Source organism: Pelobates fuscus, chromosome 4 (genome assembly GCF_036172605.1).
Source record: "Pelobates fuscus isolate aPelFus1 chromosome 4, aPelFus1.pri, whole genome shotgun sequence".
Classification (NCBI taxonomy): Eukaryota; Metazoa; Chordata; class Amphibia; order Anura; family Pelobatidae; genus Pelobates; species Pelobates fuscus.
This window is the reverse complement of record NC_086320.1, coordinates 344,569,712-344,589,565: the sequence shown is the minus strand read 5'-3', so window position 1 is coordinate 344,589,565 and position 19,854 is coordinate 344,569,712. Positions and strand designations below refer to the sequence as shown.

The window sequence follows — 19,854 nt, the reverse complement described above, 5'->3', positions numbered from 1 at the left end:
TTTGCCTTTTTTTTTTTTACCTCAAATTTAAAATACACTTTGAATTCTTACTTTAGTAAATTACTCTGTAAGTCAGCTATGATTCCAATTCAGTCAGTCTGGCCAAAAATGTGAAATTCACTTTCAATTCTCACTTCAGTGAAGAACCCGGTAAATGTAGAAATGTCACAATCATTTGTTTACGGTAAGCATTTTTTCTTTATATCAGCCCATTTTGGCGTTCTATAGAACTTATCAAAAAACTGACTCATGCAAAACATTGTGACATGATTTCCAGAAAAAAAAAAAAGAGAGAGAGAGAATCAGTGGGATTGTGGCTCTAGATCAACGTTACTGGGGGAAGCAAGACTAGGGAAGCTGAGTGCAGTACCGAGTTCCTGTTTTCTTTAAAAGTCCATGTGACAAGATATATCCTTATCATTTCGAGCAGAGAACTTTCCCTGGATATTACTGTGGTACTAGCAGACTTAACTACAACATTTACGACAGACGGTTTGGAGTCAAATCGATTTTTTATTTTTCTAGCTTGGAAAACATAATGAAATATTAATAATGAATTCTTCTGTGTTTCTTATGCTGCTATACTTGACTCATCTTTCAGTTCAATTAGGTAAGTTGTTTTAACTATTTTATGTGTTTCCATGCTGTTCATTTCCACAGTGTCCTTAAATAACAGCACTGGACTACAATACTCCTACAGTTTGCTGTTATCTTAATCTCTATTTATCAGAAGTATTGCTACCACTGACTACTTCCAATTATGTAGTATTTTTTATATATATATATATATATATATATATATATATATAAAGATGCCTAAAACATATACGTGTGTTTTTTTTTCTTGAATTAACTAAAAATAACTGGCAAATAATTTAAAATAGATTTTTACACCCATCCTCAAAGTTGACATATTTGTTATATTCTACAAATGTAACTAATGTTGGAGTGTTTTAAATGATTTTAATTTAACAGTAATTTAATGTGTCAATGAATTGGAAGATCTGTGGATGTGACACATACAGTATAACTTTAATGGTAATAATATTGACCGAATGATTGATATTATGTAGGTTTAATTTTTATTTTTAGTAACGCATCATAGATGATGCAGACATTTAATAAACAGGATAATTATCTAAAGTATGAATTGTGGAGAATTCAAAGTGAATTAAAAAATTCAGGCCAAAACAGTTGAAATGGAAAAATCAGTTATGATTCCGGTTCTGCTAGTTTGGTCCTAAATTTGACATTCATGTCAAATTTGCTTTGTATTTCTGACAATTCCCACTTTAGAGAATAACACGGCTTGACAGAATGTTAGAAGACTTTAAATATTTAGTATAAAAACAGGAATATTGAGCCAGATTTATCAAGGCAAAACAGGTGCCACGTGATTCCTCCTTATTTAGCACATGACACCAGAATAGCACCTGTTTATGACTTGATAAATCTACAAAGTTTTTGGAAGTTAATAAACCTGAGGATGCTATTGCCTGTCCCAGGATTGGGCAGCTAGAGGGTAGAAGTCGGATGGCCGTGATTTAACTTGTATGAAGTAAATAGCAAAGTATTATTATTTACCCACTAATTGTATAGTGCAGTGTATAACAAAATTATTTTGACAGATGGTAATCAGTACTGTAGGTTTTAGAGTAGTGCCCAAAAGCTTACAATCTAAAGAGGAACAGTTGAGCCATAAGGTATACATAACTGGTAATGATATAGGTTAGAAGATAAGTAATACACAGGACAGATCATGGTATACTAAATGGATATTAATATACATTCTCTTCATGGTCCAAATATATTATTTTAATTTTATTGTATTTTTTGTATTTTTTTGTAATCTGATTATGTATCTGTACTCACAGACTGTTTGCTGTTCGTGTGTGTGTGTGTGTGTGTGTGTAGCCACAGTATTGTAAAGAATGCATTTAAGGTACACCCATTGGCCATACGCTTAATCAGTTGCTCATAGCATGACTAATTAAACTCAAAGGAAGCACGTTTTCATGTTTACATTCCAGTGTGGCAGAAATAGAGCATACTGTATTAATGGATTGTGACTGCAATATCTTTGGAAGGTTAATATGTTCCCTCTTTTTCCCCCCAATTACTACTTTCCTTTTCATACGGTATATTTGCATTTGTTATACTTGTTACTTTTTACTTATTATTATATTTATATAGCGCCAACAAATTCTGTAGTGCTGTACAGTGGGTGGACTAACAAACATGTAATTGTAACCAGACAAATGGACGCACAGGTACAGAGGGATTGAGAGCCCTGTTCAATGAGTTTACATGCTAGAGGGAGTGGGGTAAAGTGACACAAAAGGTAAGGGAAGTATTAGAGAAGTAGATTGGTAGAATAGTATTCACTGAAGACTTAGTGTGGGATTTTTTTTTCTTTTTCTTTTTTTTTCATGACCGTTGCAGGAGAGGAATCAGTTGAGAGCCATTAACAGTTTAATTACTTATTGCAGGGAACCAATCATTGTATAATACACAGCCCAATTTGGCGCTCATTTCCAATTCTATCAGTGCCGTTATCTGGCCAGCTGGCTGCTACTCACTAATGCCTTTTGCTACTGTTAGTGAATAGCAACTGTTTATCACCTGACAACTTTCCCAAGTAGCAACAAGGAGTTACTGGCTGCTGCCACTTAAAGCCTGACGTTAGGTAGTGTTTAACGGCTCCTGTTAGCAAGTAATTTGACTACTCACTGTGTGGGGTGCCAGGACGCTTTTAGCACCATAACCACTACATAACCACTATTGTGGTTATGGTGCTCGGAATGTTCCTTTAACCTTCATACATATTTTGCACATTGACACTGGTACATGTCTTCATGTAAATACATACTTCCCAACCACCCTGATTTTGCGCATGTCAGTCTCGATTTTCATGTCCTGTTCTGCTTTTGGGAACACCAGGAAATTTCCCCCCAACAATCATAGCATGAGCGAATCATAAGGCTATGTTCAGGACACTAGGACCCTGCAGGGAGCACTGAAAAAGTTTGCTGTGGGAGTGCATGTGTGTAGAGTGAGCTGATTGTGTAAGCTGTGTGAAAAGGTCAGCATCAGTTGTGTTGTGTTTGTAGTGTAATATGTGTATAGGGGCCTATGGAGTATAGGGGCTGTAGTGTATGTTTATATATGTGATATAGTGTATGTAGGGTTTTTAGGGAATGTAGAGTGTGTGCATACAGGGGATCTAGTATGTGTATGTCAGGAATGTAGTGTGCGTGTGTATATGTAGGTGATGCATTGTGTGTCTATAGGGGATCAATTGTGTATGTAAGGGGTGTGTGTGAAGGACAAAGATTGTGTGTGTGTGTGTATAAGAGATGTAGTGTGTGTCTGGAATGTAGTGTGTGAAGGGTCCAGTGTATGTGTGTGAAGGGTCCAGTGTGTCTGTGTGAGGGGTGCAGTGTGTATGTGACAGCTTGAATTTGTGTGTGACGGGTGCAATGTGTGTGTGTGGGGGGATGCAGTGGGTGTTAGGGGTGCAGTGTATGTGTGTTAGGGGTTCAATGTGCGTGAGGGATGCAATGTGTGTGAGAGGCGCAGTGTATGTTAGGTGTGCAGTGTTTGATCTGTGTTTGATAGTGTGTGTGTATAAGGGATGTAGCGTGTGTCTGGAATGTATTGTGTGAAGGATCTAGTGTATGTGTGTGAGGGGTGCATTGTGTCTTTGTAAGGGGTGCAGTGTGTATGTGACAGCTAGAATTTGTGTGTGAAGGGTGCAGTGTGTGTGTGTGGGGGGATGCAGTGTGTGTTAGGGGTGCAGTGTGTGTTAGGGGTGCAGTGTGTGTGAGGGATGCAATGTGTGTGAGGAGTGCAGTGGGTGAGGGATGCAGTGCATGAGAACTGCAGTGTGTGTGACAGCTGCAATTTATGTGTAAAGAGTGCAGTGTGCGTGTGAGAGGTGCAGTGGTGGGGGTGGGTACAGTGTGTGTTAGGGGGGCAGTGTGTGTTAGGGGTACAGTGTGTGCATGTGATAGGAGCAGTGTGTGTGTGAGGGGTGCAGTGTGTGAGGGGTGCAACATGTGTGTGTGAGGGGTGCAGTGCCTAATCTCCTCACCGACCCTCATGACACACAGCAAGACCCTGCATGGGCCAGCAGAGGAGATCCTCTGATCTCCATAGTCAGCTTCGGCCCATGGCTATTGTGGCCCACCAGGCATTTGCCCAGTTTGCCCAGTGGTCAGTCCGGACCTGCATATGTATACATGTTTATACAGACATACACTGACTTTCAAGAATAGAAACATCCTAATACATACATACAGAGGGTACAATGAGAAGTAACAGGGGAATCAGGGCCAGAAGACCTCAGAGCATGTGGAGGTGAGGCCTTGAGAAAAGAGGAATTTTGACATACACTACTGTAAAAAAGAGCTGACAGGAGAAAGTGTGAGATAGATGTCTTGGTGAGTGGCCGGAGTGTGAAATGTGTCAGCATCAATGGGTGGAAGGAAGCTCATCTTATCATTGTGTGACAGTTCACATTTAACCTGTAGATTGTAGGGTCAGAGGGCTACATTCTCCACATCATTATCTCAACTCTAAACCATGTTTTATATAACATTGTATCAGCAATAATGTTTTACAAGAAAACACAATGCATCTTTGGCCACGCAGGTATCTTCTGTGGTGGCTGTCTGAATTAAGTTGCTCCAAAAATACTATTTACTAACGGGCGAAACTTCTCTGCAACATTAATCAATTAATAGTTTTGAAAGGAGCACGAGCACTCCATCTCTAGGCAAGCTACATCAATAAATTAACCCTTTCAGCGCCACATAGGAAAGCAGTAAGATACTCACCGTGGCACTGAAGTGAAAGTAAATTGATAAAATGAAACTTAGCGTGCATGCTCTTACACGAGTAAAATAAATCCAATATTTGAACTCTTTGGCACAGCTGGTGATGCGTTATGGCGAGTAATATCACAGATCTTCAGGGTATTGCTTTCCATCATTCAGCAGTCACAATCCCAACTTTATTTAGCTTTCCTCCATTCCAAGGCAAGTCTATCTATGCGCTTGATTGGGCCTCTGTCACCTTCCTCTTTTAGGGAAAGACAAGTGAGATGAAGCCCTAAACCTCCCAAAAACTTTAAAATAATATATTTTTTTTTTAAATTGCAGATTATAAACTCCAGTAAAAGCAACATGTCACTAATTATTTTTTTAGTTGATATGCTCCCATAGACAGCATGCATGTTTTCTTTGTGGGGTAATGGTAATTACCTTGCAATAGCTGCATATCTAGTACCTGCATCTACTGCAAGCCCTCTCTTTCTTCCCCAGCACAGACCTTCTCTTCTTTGTCAGAAAATGACCCTGGCACAGAGTCTATATACCTCGCAACAGCATTGCTGTCATTAAATGTGCAGGATATTACTTATTTCCACTCCCCACAGCTGTCACTAGCAATGGTTGTTGGAAGCATTGGTGTATTTTGGATTTGTGCTGCCCTAGGCACGGCTAAATTTGGGCACCCCCAAAATCTAAATTTGCCCCCCCAATTCCTGTCAAGGCCAATTTTTTGAATGACAGACACATGCCCTAATTGATACATGCACTGATATACACTCACTGACAGATAGACAGTCATTGGCACACACTGTTTAACCAACACACACTTTCACTGACAGACACACACTCTTAGATACACATAAAATGACATACACACACTGACACACACTCACAGGCACACCCATTCTTACTCACTGACACACACTGACAGCTACACTCACTCACAGTAAGGTGGACAGCCCCAGAACACGAGGCAAACAAAGCATTTGTCTGAAAGCTTGGGGTGGCATTTTTTTGGCGCCTCCCCCCCCCCTGAAAGTGCCGCCCTAGGCAAATGCCTTGTTTGCCTTGTGGTAAATACGTCCCTGGTTGGAAGCAGATGTCCGCTTGCTTATCATAAGAATCGGGCAGTGGTAAGGCCTAAACTGGCTATCGAGCAAGGACCTGGAGCTGCTCAAGCTCAGAGATGGGGCTTCAAGGCCAGTGGGGAGATCAAAGATCTCTATCACTGGCCAGGCCAACCTGATGTTAAGAGGGGAGATGGAGAACTTTTTCTGAATGGCACTTCATGAGGGTACAGACTAAGTTCTCCACTCTTTCTACTGTATCAGAGTACAGTTACCATGGGATACAACAGCAAACCTGATACCTTTCCTTGCACCAACCAGAAGGAGCTGTTTGCACCTGCCCTAGAGTCAAACAAGCAGTATATCCCAGTGGACCACCAATGCAGGAATTACCACACACTGGTCCATGGTAAGAATAAACTTTAGCTTGTTTTTAATTATATATGTGTGTGTATATATATTGCTCACTACTTCCACAATCCCCGCCCCACTACTGCCTCGATCCCTTATCATAGGCCATATCCTCCTTCACAGCTGTATCCCTCCAGCATAGCCCATATTCCCTCTACTACAGCCCTTATGCCTTTCCCAAAGGATTTCTCTGTGGACCCGCCACCTCCACCACCCATCTTGGGCTGGTCAATCTTTAAACACCCGGGCCGAATTTTTTTAGCCAGTTTAGGCCTTACCACTGCCCGATTCTTATGATAAGCAAGCGGACATCTGCTTCCAACCAGGGACGTATTTACCACAAGGCAAACAAGGCATTTGCCTAGGGCGGCACTTTCAGGGGGGCGGGGGGGGGGGCAAAAAAATGCCACCCCAAGCTTTCAGACAAATGCCTTGTTTGCCTCGTGTTCTGGGGCTGTCCACCTTACTGTGAGTGAGTGTAGCTGTCAGTGTGTGTCTGTGAGTAAGAATGGGTGTGCCTGTGAATGTGTGTCAGTGTGTATATGTCATTTTATGTGTATCTGAGAGTGTGTGTCTGTCAGTGAAAGTGTGTGTTGGTTAAACAGTGTGTGCCAATGACTGTCTATCTGTCAGTGAGTGTATATCAGTGCATGTATCAATGAGGGCATGTGTCTGTCATTCAAAAAATTCGGCCCGGGAATTTGTTCTGGTGAGTAGAATCATTCCCTTCAGGCTTTTTGCTGTAAACATTGTCTTTTCAGAGAAAATGCAGTGTTTACATTACAGCCTAGTGATAACTTCACTGGCCACTCCTCAGATGGCTGTTAGAGATCCTTCCTGGGTAATGGCTGCCTAAAATGCATCCAAACATTCAGTGTCTCCTCCCTCTGCATGCAGACACTGAACTTTCCTCATAGAGATTCATTGATTCAGTTCATCTCTATGAGGAGATGCTGATTGGCCAGGGCTGTGTTTGAATTGTGCTGGCTCTGCCCCTGATCTGTCTCTTTGTCAGTATCCTATGGGGAAGCAATGTGATTGTCAGCAGACTGCTTGTTTTTCTGAGTCTAACAGCATGCAGAATTACAGCTTCAGGCTTGAATACAGTAAGTTTCTGCTATATTTATGAAGGCATGACGGGCCCAGGGGGGCTAGATGGTGTGGTAACACTATAGGGTCAGGAATACATGTTTGTGTTCCTGACCCTATAGTGATCTTTTAAGGTAACTATATCCTCTAAGGTTCACCCCTGTCACGACCAACTAAGTGGGAAAATATCCAAAGACCCACAAAGTAATACATTAACAGTTTTTGTTTGTGGTCTGAAAGTATTTTCTGTTTCTTTTATTATATATGATGTCATTTGTGCCTGTGGCAACATGCTTTGATATCAATGTAACTTTTGCTGCTCCATTATGGAATTCTCAACATGCACCTGTTCAATTAATCTCGAGTATGTATTGTATGTTTCCTGCATAATGCTTTTGCAAATACTTAATTGTACTGTACTCATAATTGTTTAAAAAAAAAAAAACTACAATATTAATTACAAAAAAATTAACGTTTCCCATTCTCTGTTTTTCAGATTCTAAAATATTTTTAATATATAATGCAGACCATAAAAAATGTATTCAAGCTGACAGCAATGGTAAAATATCAATGACCATGTGTAATGAAAAAAAGGACTTCCAAAAATTCCGATGGATTTCTCAACACCAGCTTATAAATGTAGGTGCAAAACAGTGTTTGGCATCCGCTTCAAAGACGTCAACGGCTGTGGTTAGTTTGTTTACATGCGATGGTGAAAGTGGGTTTCAGAAATGGGAATGCACGAATGAAACTCTTTTTGCAATTCAAGGAGAAAGTCTCCACTTGAACTATGGCAACACGCAAGACAAAGTAGTCCTTTGGCATGGAACTGGGGGATGGAGTAGGTGGAAGGTCTATGGGACCTCTGACGATTTGTGTACTAAAGCCTACGAAGGTAATATACGTTTACATTTTCTATGAACATTTTAAAATAATATACAAATATGCCACCATCCATCATCTTAAAATTTTAAATATTTCACTTCCATTCCAATTTATATTGTCCAGGATGTAAGCAGTGGCGGATCCAGAGCCTGATCTCGGGAGGGGCACTTGTAGATTATTTAAAAAAAATAATCCTGGCACAATAACCACTACAGCTCAGTGTAGTAGTTATGGTGCCAGTAGTGCCAGGATCCCACCCCAGAGTAAGTAGTCATACCGTTTAAGAACAGTTTGACAACTTACCTGGGGTCTGCTGGGATATAGGGCATAGGAGAAGTGGTGTGTGTTAGGGGTGAAGTGTGTGTGAAAGGTGCAGTGTGTGTGTGTGAGCGGTGAAGTGAGTGTGAGTGCGTAAGGGTGACAGTGTGTGTATGGGGGCACTGTATGTATGTGTGGGGCAGTGTGTGTATGGGGGGCACTGTGTATGGGGGGGTCGTGTGTGTGTGTTTGGGGCAATGTGTGTATGGGGGCAGCAGTTTGTGTAGGGCACTGTGTGTGTATGGGTGTGCAGTGTGCAGGGCAGTATGTGTATGGGGCAGTGTTTGTGGGGCAGTGTGTGCATGGGGGCAGTGTTTGTGGGACAGTGTTGTATGGGGACAGTGTTTGTGGGACAGTGTTTGTGGGACAGTGTTGTATGGGGACAGTGTTGTATGGGGACAGTGGTTGTGGGGCAGTGTGTGTATGGGGGCAGTGTATGTGGGGGCAGTGTGTGTATGGGGGCAGTGTTTGTATGTGGACAGTGTGTGTATGGGGTCAGTGTGTGTAGTGTTTGTATGTGGGGCAGTGTGTGTATGGGGTCAGTGTGTAAGGGGGAAGTGTGTGTAGTGTGTATGGGGCAGTGTTTGTGGGGCAGTGTGTGTATGGGGACAGTATGTATATGGGGACAGTGTGTATATGGGGACAGTGTGTGTATGGGGACAGTGTGTGTATGGGGACAGTGTGTGTATGGGGTCAGTGTGTGTATGGGGTCAGTGTGTGTATGGGGTCAGTGTGTGTAGGTGGGTCAGTGTGTGTATGGGGGCCAGTGTGTGTATGGGGGCCGTGTGTGTATGGGGGCCGTGTGTGTATGGGGGCCGTGTGTGTATGGGGGCCGTGTGTGTATGGGGGCCGTGTGTGTATGGGGGCCGTGTGTGTATGGGGTCAGTGTGTGTATGGGGTCAGTGTGTGTATGGGGTCAGTGTGTGTATGTGGGGCAGTGTGTGTAGTGTTTGTAGTGTGTGTATGGGGGCAGTGTGTGTATGGGGTCAGTGTGTGTATGGGGTCAGTGTGTGTATGGGGTCAGTGTGTGTATGGGGTCAGTGTGTGTATGGGGGCAGTGTGTGTATGGGGTCAGTGTGTGTATGGGGTCAGTGTGTGTATGTGGGGCAGTGTGTGTAGTGTTTGTAGTGTGTGTATGGGGGCCGTGTGTGTATGGGGGCAGTGTGTGTATGGGGGCAGTGTGTGTATGGGGTCAGTGTGTGTATGTGGGGCAGTGTGTGTAGTGTTTGTAGTGTGTGTATGGGGGCCGTGTGTGTATGGGGGCAGTGTGTGTATGGGGTCAGTGTGTGTATGGGGTCAGTGTGTGTATGGGGGCAGTGTGTGTATGGGGGCAGTGTGTGTATGGGGTCAGTGTGTGTATGGGGACAGTATGTATATGGGGACAGTGTGTATATGGGGACAGTGTGTGTATGGGGACAGTGTGTGTATGGGGTCAGTGTGTGTATGGGGTCAGTGTGTGTATGGGGTCAGTGTGTGTAGTGTCTGTATGGGGTCAGTGTGTGTATGTGGGTCAGTGTGTGTATGGGGGCCAGTGTGTGTATGGGGGCCAGTGTGTGTATGGGGGCCAGTGTGTGTATGGGGGCCGTGTGTGTATGGGGGCCGTGTGTGTATGGGGGCCGTGTGTGTATGGGGGCCGTGTGTGTATGGGGGCCGTGTGTGTATGGGGTCAGTGTGTGTATGGGGTCAGTGTGTGTATGGGGTCAGTGTGTGTATGGGGTCAGTGTGTGTATGGGGTCAGTGTGTGTATGGGGTCAGTGTGTGTATGGGGGCAGTGTGTGTATGGGGTCAGTGTGTGTATGGGGGCAGTGTGTGTAGTGTGTGTATAGTGTGTGTATGGGGCAGTGTATGTGGGGCAGTGTGTATGGGGGGGAGGGGAGGAGGGAAGGGGGGCTTTTTTAATTTAAAAAAAAAATGTATTTAATAAAATATATTTATGCCCCCCTCATGGGGGAAGGGAAGGGAGGCTTTTTAATGAAAAAAAAAAATGTATTTAATGAAATATATTAATGCCCCCCCTCCCTTCTTACCTTTATTGAGGAGGAGGGGGGACATTTCTGGATCCCTGGTGGTCCCAGTGGGGAATCCCTGGTGGTCCAGTGGTTCCAGTGAACTCTAGCCCGCGCTCCAGGGCTAGAGATCACTCTCGCGAGATTTGGAGCGTTGCCGTGGTAACCGCGGCAACGCTCCAAATCTCGCGAGAGGAGGACCCGGAGGAGCTGCTGGTAACAGCTCCCGGGTCCTCTCTCCCTCCCCTGTCGGCTGTCAGCACAGTGCCTGCGGACCGGGGAGGGAGATCACTGATCACTCTCCCCGATCCGCAGGCACATTGCAGGGCTGGCACTTGGGAATGCCAGCCCTGCACTAGCCGGCAGGGGGGAATCTCGGGGGGGGCAATTGCCCCGTTGCCCCCCCCCTGGATCCGCCAATGGATGTAAGAAAGTGTAATTGATAATGCATTGAGGTTAATTGAGGTGCCGATATAAGTCCTTGGTTTGTATGAACCCATTCTTAAACAGTTTGGTATTAAACTGTTACTCAGGCCAATGTGCCCAATTTCGAATCTTGTGTTTCTCTAGTGATACTGTTTTATCCTGCTTCACTAGAGTTTTGGGTACAACGTACTTGTGTCACATTATTGCAGCGTGATATTATAGTGTCATATTCTTTCCGGTATTATAGCAACACAATGAATATATAATTTATAATAATTATATATATATATATATATATATATATATATATATATGTGATATGATAATAATAATATAATAATAATAGTTGTAATAAAAATAAATGCATCAGTGGCTCGGCAGGAGCAGTGTATGTCCTATTTCAAGGCATAAGGGTACAGGGCGTTGTATTGCAGGGATTGGGGCCTGGTGCGTAAATTGCCAAACCCTAATCTAGATTATGCGAATGTGACATTAGGGCAAAATGCAGGTCGTGCATGCCAGTAGAATATTAGTTCCTGCGCATGCTCTGTGGTTGTGGGGGAGGACCACATGAATTATGGCTCTCCTACACCTACGTCAATCAATTTTGCCATAGGTATAGCCCATTACGCTGAGAATTGATTGACAGCTGAGGGAAGGAACCGTATTTTTTAAATACATTTTGCTCATAATCTATACATTTTGTGGCATTTGTGCTAGTAGGTATATAGATTACATTGTAAGTGCTTTAATTTGTTAAGTCATGTATTTACCATGATGTGTACATATTAAAGCATTAATGTAACTATAAGAATGTACATGGGATTTTAGCAGAGGGTGTAAATGATAACACTTTGGGAAAATCACAGATTTAAAGGGACACTACAATCTGTTGTTTGATTCATTCTGTTTCTAAAGCATTATGTACATAGTACATTAAAATATACAACAATTGTTCTACATACTCACCTTTGATGTTTCTGCATTAATTGCAAACTTTACGCTTTGCAGTTACTGTACTGAGGTCTGAGCAGTTCGGGAAATTTCTGAGACAGACCTGATGTTTCCTTAGCATTCTATGGGAATGTTGAGCTTATCTCATAAATGCAAACAGAACGGTGTTTATGAACAATAAGGGTGTCTGTCAGTTGAAGTTCAACTGTCACATTCACAATGTTACAACAACAACTTTCGGAAACATTTGTGGTGCATCAAATACAGTTACGTTACTGGAGCAAAAAAAGAAAGGGCTGAAAGGGTGAGTTCATTAAAGGACCACTCTAGGCACCCAGACCACTTCAATTTAATGAGGTGGTCTGGGTGCCAGGTCCCTCTAGGATTAACCCTTTTTTTTTATAAACATAGCAGTTTCAGAGAAACTGCTATGTTTATATTTGGGTTAATCCAGCCTCCAAATCCTCTAGTGGCTGTCTCACTGACAGCCGCTAGAGGCGCTTGCGTGATTCTCACTGTGAAAATCACAGTGAGAGCACGCAAGCGTCCATAGGAAAGCATTGTAAATGCATTGTAAATGCTTTCCTTTGAGACCGGCTCATAAAAATCACAGTGAGAGCATGCAAGCGTCCATAGGAAAGCATTGTAAATGCTTTCCTATGAGACCGGCTGAATGCGCGCGCAGCTCTTGCCGCGCATGCGCATTCAGCCGAAAGGGAGGATCGGAGGAGGAGAGGAGGAGGAGAGCTCCCCGCCTGGCGCTGGAATAAAGGTAAGTTTTAACCCTTTACTCTCCCCAGAGCCCAGCAAGAGGGGGTCCCTGAGGGTGGGGGCACCCTCAGGGCACTATAGTGCCAGGAAAACGAGTATGTTTTCCTGGCACTATAGTGGTCCTTTAAATAAAATAATGTGTTTAAAGAAACACTACAGTGTTAGGAATACAAAACTGTATTCCTAACATTATGTTGTCCCTCTGCATTTGTGGCACTCCTGCCCCCTCTCCTGCAGTCAAGAAAGGGTTAAAACCATTTTTCCCCCACTTGCCTGATTCCAGTGCGGAAGTCCTTGGTGCTGGATCGGGCACTTCTTCCTGCAACATTATGGCGATCTGGGAACGTAATGCGCGTGCAGAGAGTGCGTTAGGCCTTTCCCATAGGAGAGCATTGAATCAATGCTTTCTTACGGGTTTTTCAAGATGGTTGGCATCCCATTTTACCAGATAGCCACTAGAGGCCCTTCCTGCTGTTTCATAGAGTTTAACTCCATGAAACAACGCTGGATGTCATTTCGCTTTGCATGGGGATGTCCAGCGTGCATGAGGCCTAATGCACAGATGACGCTCGCTGCACAAAATGTCCCCCATTGCAATGAGTCCAGAGGAAGTGGAGACAGACCCAGTGCTGAGGGACCTCGGTGCTGGAATAAGGTGAGTGTTTAACCCCTTAAGGACCAAACTTCTGGAATAAAAGGGAATTATGACGTGTCACACATGTCATGTGTCCTTAAGGGGTTAAAGAGGTTTTAACTCTTTAACTGCCTCGGAGAGCAGTTTATATTGCCTACATACTGTTTTCATACCTGGAAACAGGCGTAGATTTATAAGAGTTACCAATAGAAATATGGAGCAAAATAAAAACTAGGACAATCACCCTAGAAATCAATTGAATCATGAAGAACACTTCACCGATTTCCTGGTGATTGCTCACATTTTAGCACAATGACCATTTTACCATTAGCCCTATTTTATAAACCTCCATCACACTGCCATTCCCCATTTTTTGGCAATAGAATTTTAGTAAAATAAAACTCAAACTGGGATATAAATGGTATTCATTTTTTTGTTTAGAAGATAGTCTTTTTTTTATATTTCTATCAGAAATCATGGCTCTTAACAACCTAATCTGACCTTAAGTGTTTACAAAAAATATCAACACCTTATATGAAATGAGGAGGCTTCAAATATTACTACAAATTATGAAAAAAAGAAGAATTTAGCAATAACTAAGAGCTAACTATTTTAGAATTATGATGAGCTTTTTCTAAAATTGTTTATGAAAATATGCAGTTTACATTTATTAATTTACTTTTCCAATTTGAATGTATCGATTATAAAGCTATACTGACATATGGTTACGCACTCTTCTTTTTAACAGATATATATACGATAAAAGGGAACAGCAATGGTCAGCCGTGTGTATTTCCCTTTAAATACGCAAACAAATGGTATGCAGATTGTACTGTGGAAGGGAGGTCTGACGGGCTACTTTGGTGTTCAACAACAGCAGAATATGATAAAAATAAATTATATGGTTTCTGCCCAACAAGCGGTAAGTAAGACATCACTTGTGCATATGTCAAGGCATCACTTATTTTTCAACACTTGGAAAACATTTAAAATAGGTTCCAATAGGGGCCGGAGCCTAGCAGCCAAGCTGAACGGCCGCATATCAGATGAGCTCCACACTAAAAAAGCCTGAACTAAGCTTAAAAAAACACATTAAGCGCTAAAACTGACTGCTTTTCAACCTCCGAGAAGAGGGCTTACCACAGAGGCAGTGCAAAAGCAAGACTGCGGCCAAAAACAGCGGTGACATACCGGGGATTGACCTGAGGCCTACAAGCGGCCTACTCAGACGGCACGAGGGAAGCGGCCGATCCCTCTGCTGACTGCAGCCTACTCACATGGAGGTCTCCCCGGCACACTCTCCACCCCCTCCTGCCGGAGAGGGATATCCCGGCAAACAGCCCACGACTCAGGAGCGCGGCACCACCCTTGGCTTACCTGCACTGCTGGCCCAGCGCTGCTTAACATGGCGGATGCCACGTGCCAGCCAGATCGCAGATCCCCACTGACACCAATCTCGGAACGGCTGGACCGCCTGCTAGCTAACTTTTGGGCCAAGCTCTCGGTCCACAGGAGCACTCCAGCAGAGGTCCCATCGGCAACAACTCCACAGGTCACCAAGCCACAGCCCGTGGCTCCACCCCCCCCCCCCCCCCCCCCAGGATAATCACTACTTCTCCTAGGCGAAGACATTGTGGCGAAGGTCCTCAGACTTCCAGACACGACTCTACCTAAAAGTGCTGTAGCGCGATAAGGGACATCCCCATACTCACCAATCTTCCTCGGCAGAGGATCCCAGCGACCACAACCTTTACAATCCCCACCAAGGACAACAAGCCCATGACATGCTGGTCACAAGACAGGGGACTTATGCTACTGAACCCTCCGACTACATCCCAGCTGGGAATGTGAAGGGCACCGACCGGGGAGACCCCCACCGTCTGCTACTCCGGGCACCAACTCTACTGCTGATGGGGATCGGTTAGACCACACAGCTAGGACTTCGTGTCCCTTACTATGGACGCTGCGCACTGGGTCCAACACAATGTGTGTACTCAATTTATGCCTGCACCTGAGTTAGTTCTTATATTTAGTTAAACATATTTTATATAACAGTTAGTTTAGCCCACAAATGCAGAAGTCTTTAAGCTAATCTCATTATACCTCTCACTAATGCATACTCTGCAACAGCAACGCTTCAATCTCCAGTGCTAACCTTGTGTAATCTTATATTATTTTGTTCTATCTAATCTTGTACCTTACCTTTCATGATAAGCAGAATAGAAGAAACTCCTCGACAAGCGACATTAATATTTGTATAAAAAATGTGCAGTATCCTCTAATGCCTAACGACTGTAAAACTGTGTTGGAAAAAATCGCTTACCCTCGCTGTTGTGGCATTGTAAGCCTCGTGATTTATTCATGCACAAATAAAATAAAGAATAAAAAAAAAAAATAGGTTTCAATAAAATATGTTCAACATCACGGCTTCACACATGGCATATAGTCTAATACACTAAGGAAGGATCTCTTGCTTTCGGATAGCTGTATCGTTGGCGCCCAATGTTTATCTTATAGACCAGGATAAATGGGCTCCATTACGGCAGATTTCTAAAGACAATGGAGTCTATTAGCTGAATTACAATTTGTTAACAATATTTCACTCCTTTAGTACAGCATGTTTGCCAACATTTGAAACATTACCAGGAACAATTTGAGGGAGATTTATTGAAATGTTGTTCCCAATTTTACCTCTACTTTTACCTCACTTTGGCGCAATTTGTTAAATCTGTCATTTTTTTTTTCATTTGTTGCTTCTTTTGTGGCTTAAATGTAACGTTAAAATACACAACAATTTTTTTTTGGCAGCACAACAGATTTACTAGTCTTCCTACACACTTTTCTCCAGAACATTCTTGTGTAAGGAGGTGTGAGCACTACGCTAGTAAAGTTGTTCTTGGTCTTGCCAATGCAAGTGTTTTTTACCTACATTTAAAGGGACACTATAGTCACCAGAACAACTGCAGCTTAATGAGAAAAGGCACTGTTTACATTGCCCCCTAGGGACACTTCCAGTGGCCACTCCCCAGATGGAGAGATGCATTGATTTGATGCATGTATATGATGAGGTGCTAATTGGCCAAGCCGGCATTTGGCCCCACCCCCATCCAAACCTCCTTGTCAATTTCAGCCAATCCAGTGCTTTCCCGTAGGGAAATTGGCAAAAATTTGTAAATTCTGATGATGTCCCCAAGGAAGCGGATAGGGGGCGGGGCCAGCGCTGGCAGACCCATGCAGTGCTCGAAATAAGATACGTTTTAACCCCTTCTAAATTGGTTAAGAGGGGGGTAAGCAGGGGAGGGCTGGCAGCCTTAGGCCTGGGGGGCAAAACCAGTCAAGTGGCCCATTGCGCCACCAAATCAGTTCACCATCCATGCCCACCTTTTTCTGGTTTTATAACGGATATTGATGTAATGCTAATCAGTAGCTCTTTGCCATACCCGCTCCTTCACGGCTCTGACTTTCAATGTTGTCAGAGCACAGGCTGAGAATCTCTGAGCCTGTGCTCTGACTCAGTAACTGAGCGCCGGAACCACGAGGGAGAGGATATGATCTGACTGCACCTACTGCTGGTGCGCACCAGTGGACCACCAGCGAATCGTTTAAATTAAATATGCTGGTGTACCCAACTTGTGAGCTGTGTTGGCCGCCGGGCGCCTCTGTGGTCATGGCACCCTGCGTGACCGCACAGCTTGCCCACCCCAACGGCTGGCCCTGCTGACACACACTGATGTTACTACTTAGACATCCCTCAATATTAATACAGAGATGAGAGTAAACACAAATAAACTGTGGAAACTAGAGCTGATCCCCCCCAAATTTATAAAGGTTTGCTTAGAGGATTTATTCAAGATTAAATCATGCCTCCTCCTCTCTCCCCCATGCGCTGTTCTGTAGGCTGGGAGGAAATGAAGAGTAATCACAGTCTCCCAGCACAACGCCACCTGTGGCTGCATGGGGAACAGCTGTTTAATGTAATGCTTGCAGGACGGCCAGCTGCCGCAGAACCTCTTTGTTTCCGTCTCTGCAAAGGGCTCCAGGCACTGCTTGTTGTGAGTGTGAGCCACTGTAAATTAGGGGCAGAGGGCACTTGCACTGCGGTCAAGACGGGTCTGGGCAGGAGGAGAGTGCAGTGCAATCAGTGCACTCCCCTCCTGTGGGTCACCAGTAGACTGGTGCACCTGCCCAGGATCAGAGCCGGTGCAAGGATTTTTGCCGCCCTAGACAAAATATTAATTTGCCCCCCCCCCCCCCATGTGACATCACAATGCCCCACCCGTATGATCTGCCATATGAACTAACGCCAGTGCTGCACACAGTGTGTGTTTACATTAAAAAGCCTGCAGGGACCAGCTATAGACACCAGAACCACTTCATTAAGCTATAGTGTCCCTTTAATGTGAGGTAAATTATAGATTAGTGTCACTAATAATATACTAGATTGCCTACTTACAATTAGATGAGGATGATGATGGGCTGCAGTTTGGCTCCACTGGTCTGGTGTAGAACAGGACCTCTGGAGGCTGTTTGCAACTGTGGTCACAAAATTCAACGTTCTGGGCGAATTGGAACAGCTCCATTTTTTGGGGGCCTCTTACACAGCTCAAGGTCTGGGCTCCAGTGCCTGACGGTGAGTATGCCCATAAGGCCCACTCATAAGTCCACTTGTATGTTCCACCCACCCATGAGCTCGCTCACAGGGAGTGGAGTGTGTAGGGGATGTGTTATGTGTTATCTAATATGTGTGCTTATGGTATGTAGTGTATAGGGATACCAGTTTGTGCAGGTGATGCAGTGTGTTTGTGTGTAGTGGAAGCAGTGTGTATTTGTGTATAAGGGATGTATTATGTGTTTCTGGTTGTGTGTGAGGGATGCATTGTGTGAATCTGTGTTTGTATGCATAAGGGATGCAAGGTGTGTGTCTGTATGTGTGTGCATTGAGTGTAAGAGATGCATTGTGTTTCTGTGTGTATGTAAGAAAAACAGTGTGTGTGTTTGCATGTGTGTGTAAGGGTTTGCATTGTATGTTTCTGTGTATGTGTGCAAATGATGCATTGTCTTTGTGTGTAAGGGTTGCATTGTGTGTGTGTGTAATGGATGCATTGTGTGTTTCTCTGTGTGTAAGGGAAGCATGTTCTGTTTCTGTGTATGTATAGGGATGCATTGTGTGTTTCTGTGTATGTATAGGGATGCATTGTGTTTCTGTGTATGTATAGGGATGCATTGTGTGTGTGTGTGTGTGTGCGTGCGCGTAGTGTTAAAGAGCTCCCTGTTTTGCCCCCTGTCCTATAGAGCTGTCCCTTCTGTCCCTTAGAGCTCTCCTCTGCCCCTTAGTGGTCTCTCCTCTCCCCCACCCTCCCCTAGCGGTCTCTTCTCACACTCACCCACCCTCCCTGTGCTCTTCTCATCCCCCCTCCACCCTCCCTGTGTTCTTCTCACTCCTCCCTCTGTGTGTTCTCACCCCCCCTCCTCCCTGTGTTCTTCTTACTCCCCCCCTTGTTCTTCTTACCCCTTCTTCTTATTACTCCCCCTTCTTCTTACCCTCCTCCTTCTTCTTACCCCTTCCTTCTTCTTCTTACCCCCCTTCTTCTTCTTACCCCCTTCTTCTTCTTACCCCCTTCTTCTTTTTACTCCCCCCTCTTCTTTTTACTCCCCCCTCTTCTTCTTACTCCCCCCTCTGTTCTTCTTACCCCCTTCTTCTTATTACTCCCCCTTCTTCTTACCCCTTCCTTCTTCTTCTTACCCCCTTCTTCTTCTTACTCCCCCCTCTTCTTCTTACTCCCCCTTCTTCTTCTTACTCCCCCTTCTTCTTCTTACCCCCCTCTTCTTCTTACCCCCTTCTTCTTCTTACCCCCCTCTTTTTCTTATCTCCCCTTCTTCTTACTCCCCCCTCTTATTATCCCCCTCCCCTCTTCTTACTCTCTCTCTTCCCTCTTCTTACTCCCCCCGCCCTTCTTCCTCCTCCCTCCCCTCTTCTTACTCCTCCCTCCCCTCTTCTTACTCCCCCCTTCTTCTTACTCTCCCCCTCCCCTTTTCTTACTCTCCCCCCCTCCCCTTTTCTTACTCTCCCCCCCTCCCCTCTTTTTACTCTCCCCCCTCCCCTCTTTTTACTCTCCCCCCTCCCCTCTTTTTACTCTCCCCCCCTCCCCTCTTTATACTCTCCCCCCTCCCCTCTTTTTACTCTCCCCCCCTCGGCCCTCCCCTTTTCTTACTCTCCCCCCCTCCCCTCTTTTTACTCTCCCCCCTCCCCTCTTTTTACTCTCCCCCCTTCCCTCTTTTTACTCTCCCCCCTCTTTTTACTCTCCCCCTCCCCTCTTTTTACTTCCCCCCCCCCTCTTTTTACTCTTCCCCCCCCCTCTTTTTACTCTTCCCCCCTCCCCTCTTTTTACTCTTCCCCCCTCCCCTCTTTTTACTCTTCCCCCCTCCCCTCTTTTTACTCTTCCTCCCTCCCCTCTTCTTAC

General features: G+C 44.4%; 1 protein-coding gene across 2 annotated transcripts in view; it reads left to right on the top strand.

Moving 5' to 3' along the window:
• Positions 1-327: 327 nt before the first annotated feature.
• MRC1 (mannose receptor C-type 1) overlaps positions 328-19,854 on the top strand; it is a 122,714-nt gene continuing 103,187 nt past the window's right edge. For both annotated transcript variants that reach the window (XM_063452502.1, XM_063452501.1), the window contains exons 1-3: positions 328-610; positions 7,896-8,294; positions 14,142-14,315. In XM_063452502.1, coding sequence (XP_063308572.1) covers positions 553-610; positions 7,896-8,294; positions 14,142-14,315 — 631 coding nt within the window. In that variant the 5' untranslated portion in view covers positions 328-552. The remainder of the gene's footprint in view (positions 611-7,895; positions 8,295-14,141; positions 14,316-19,854) is intronic.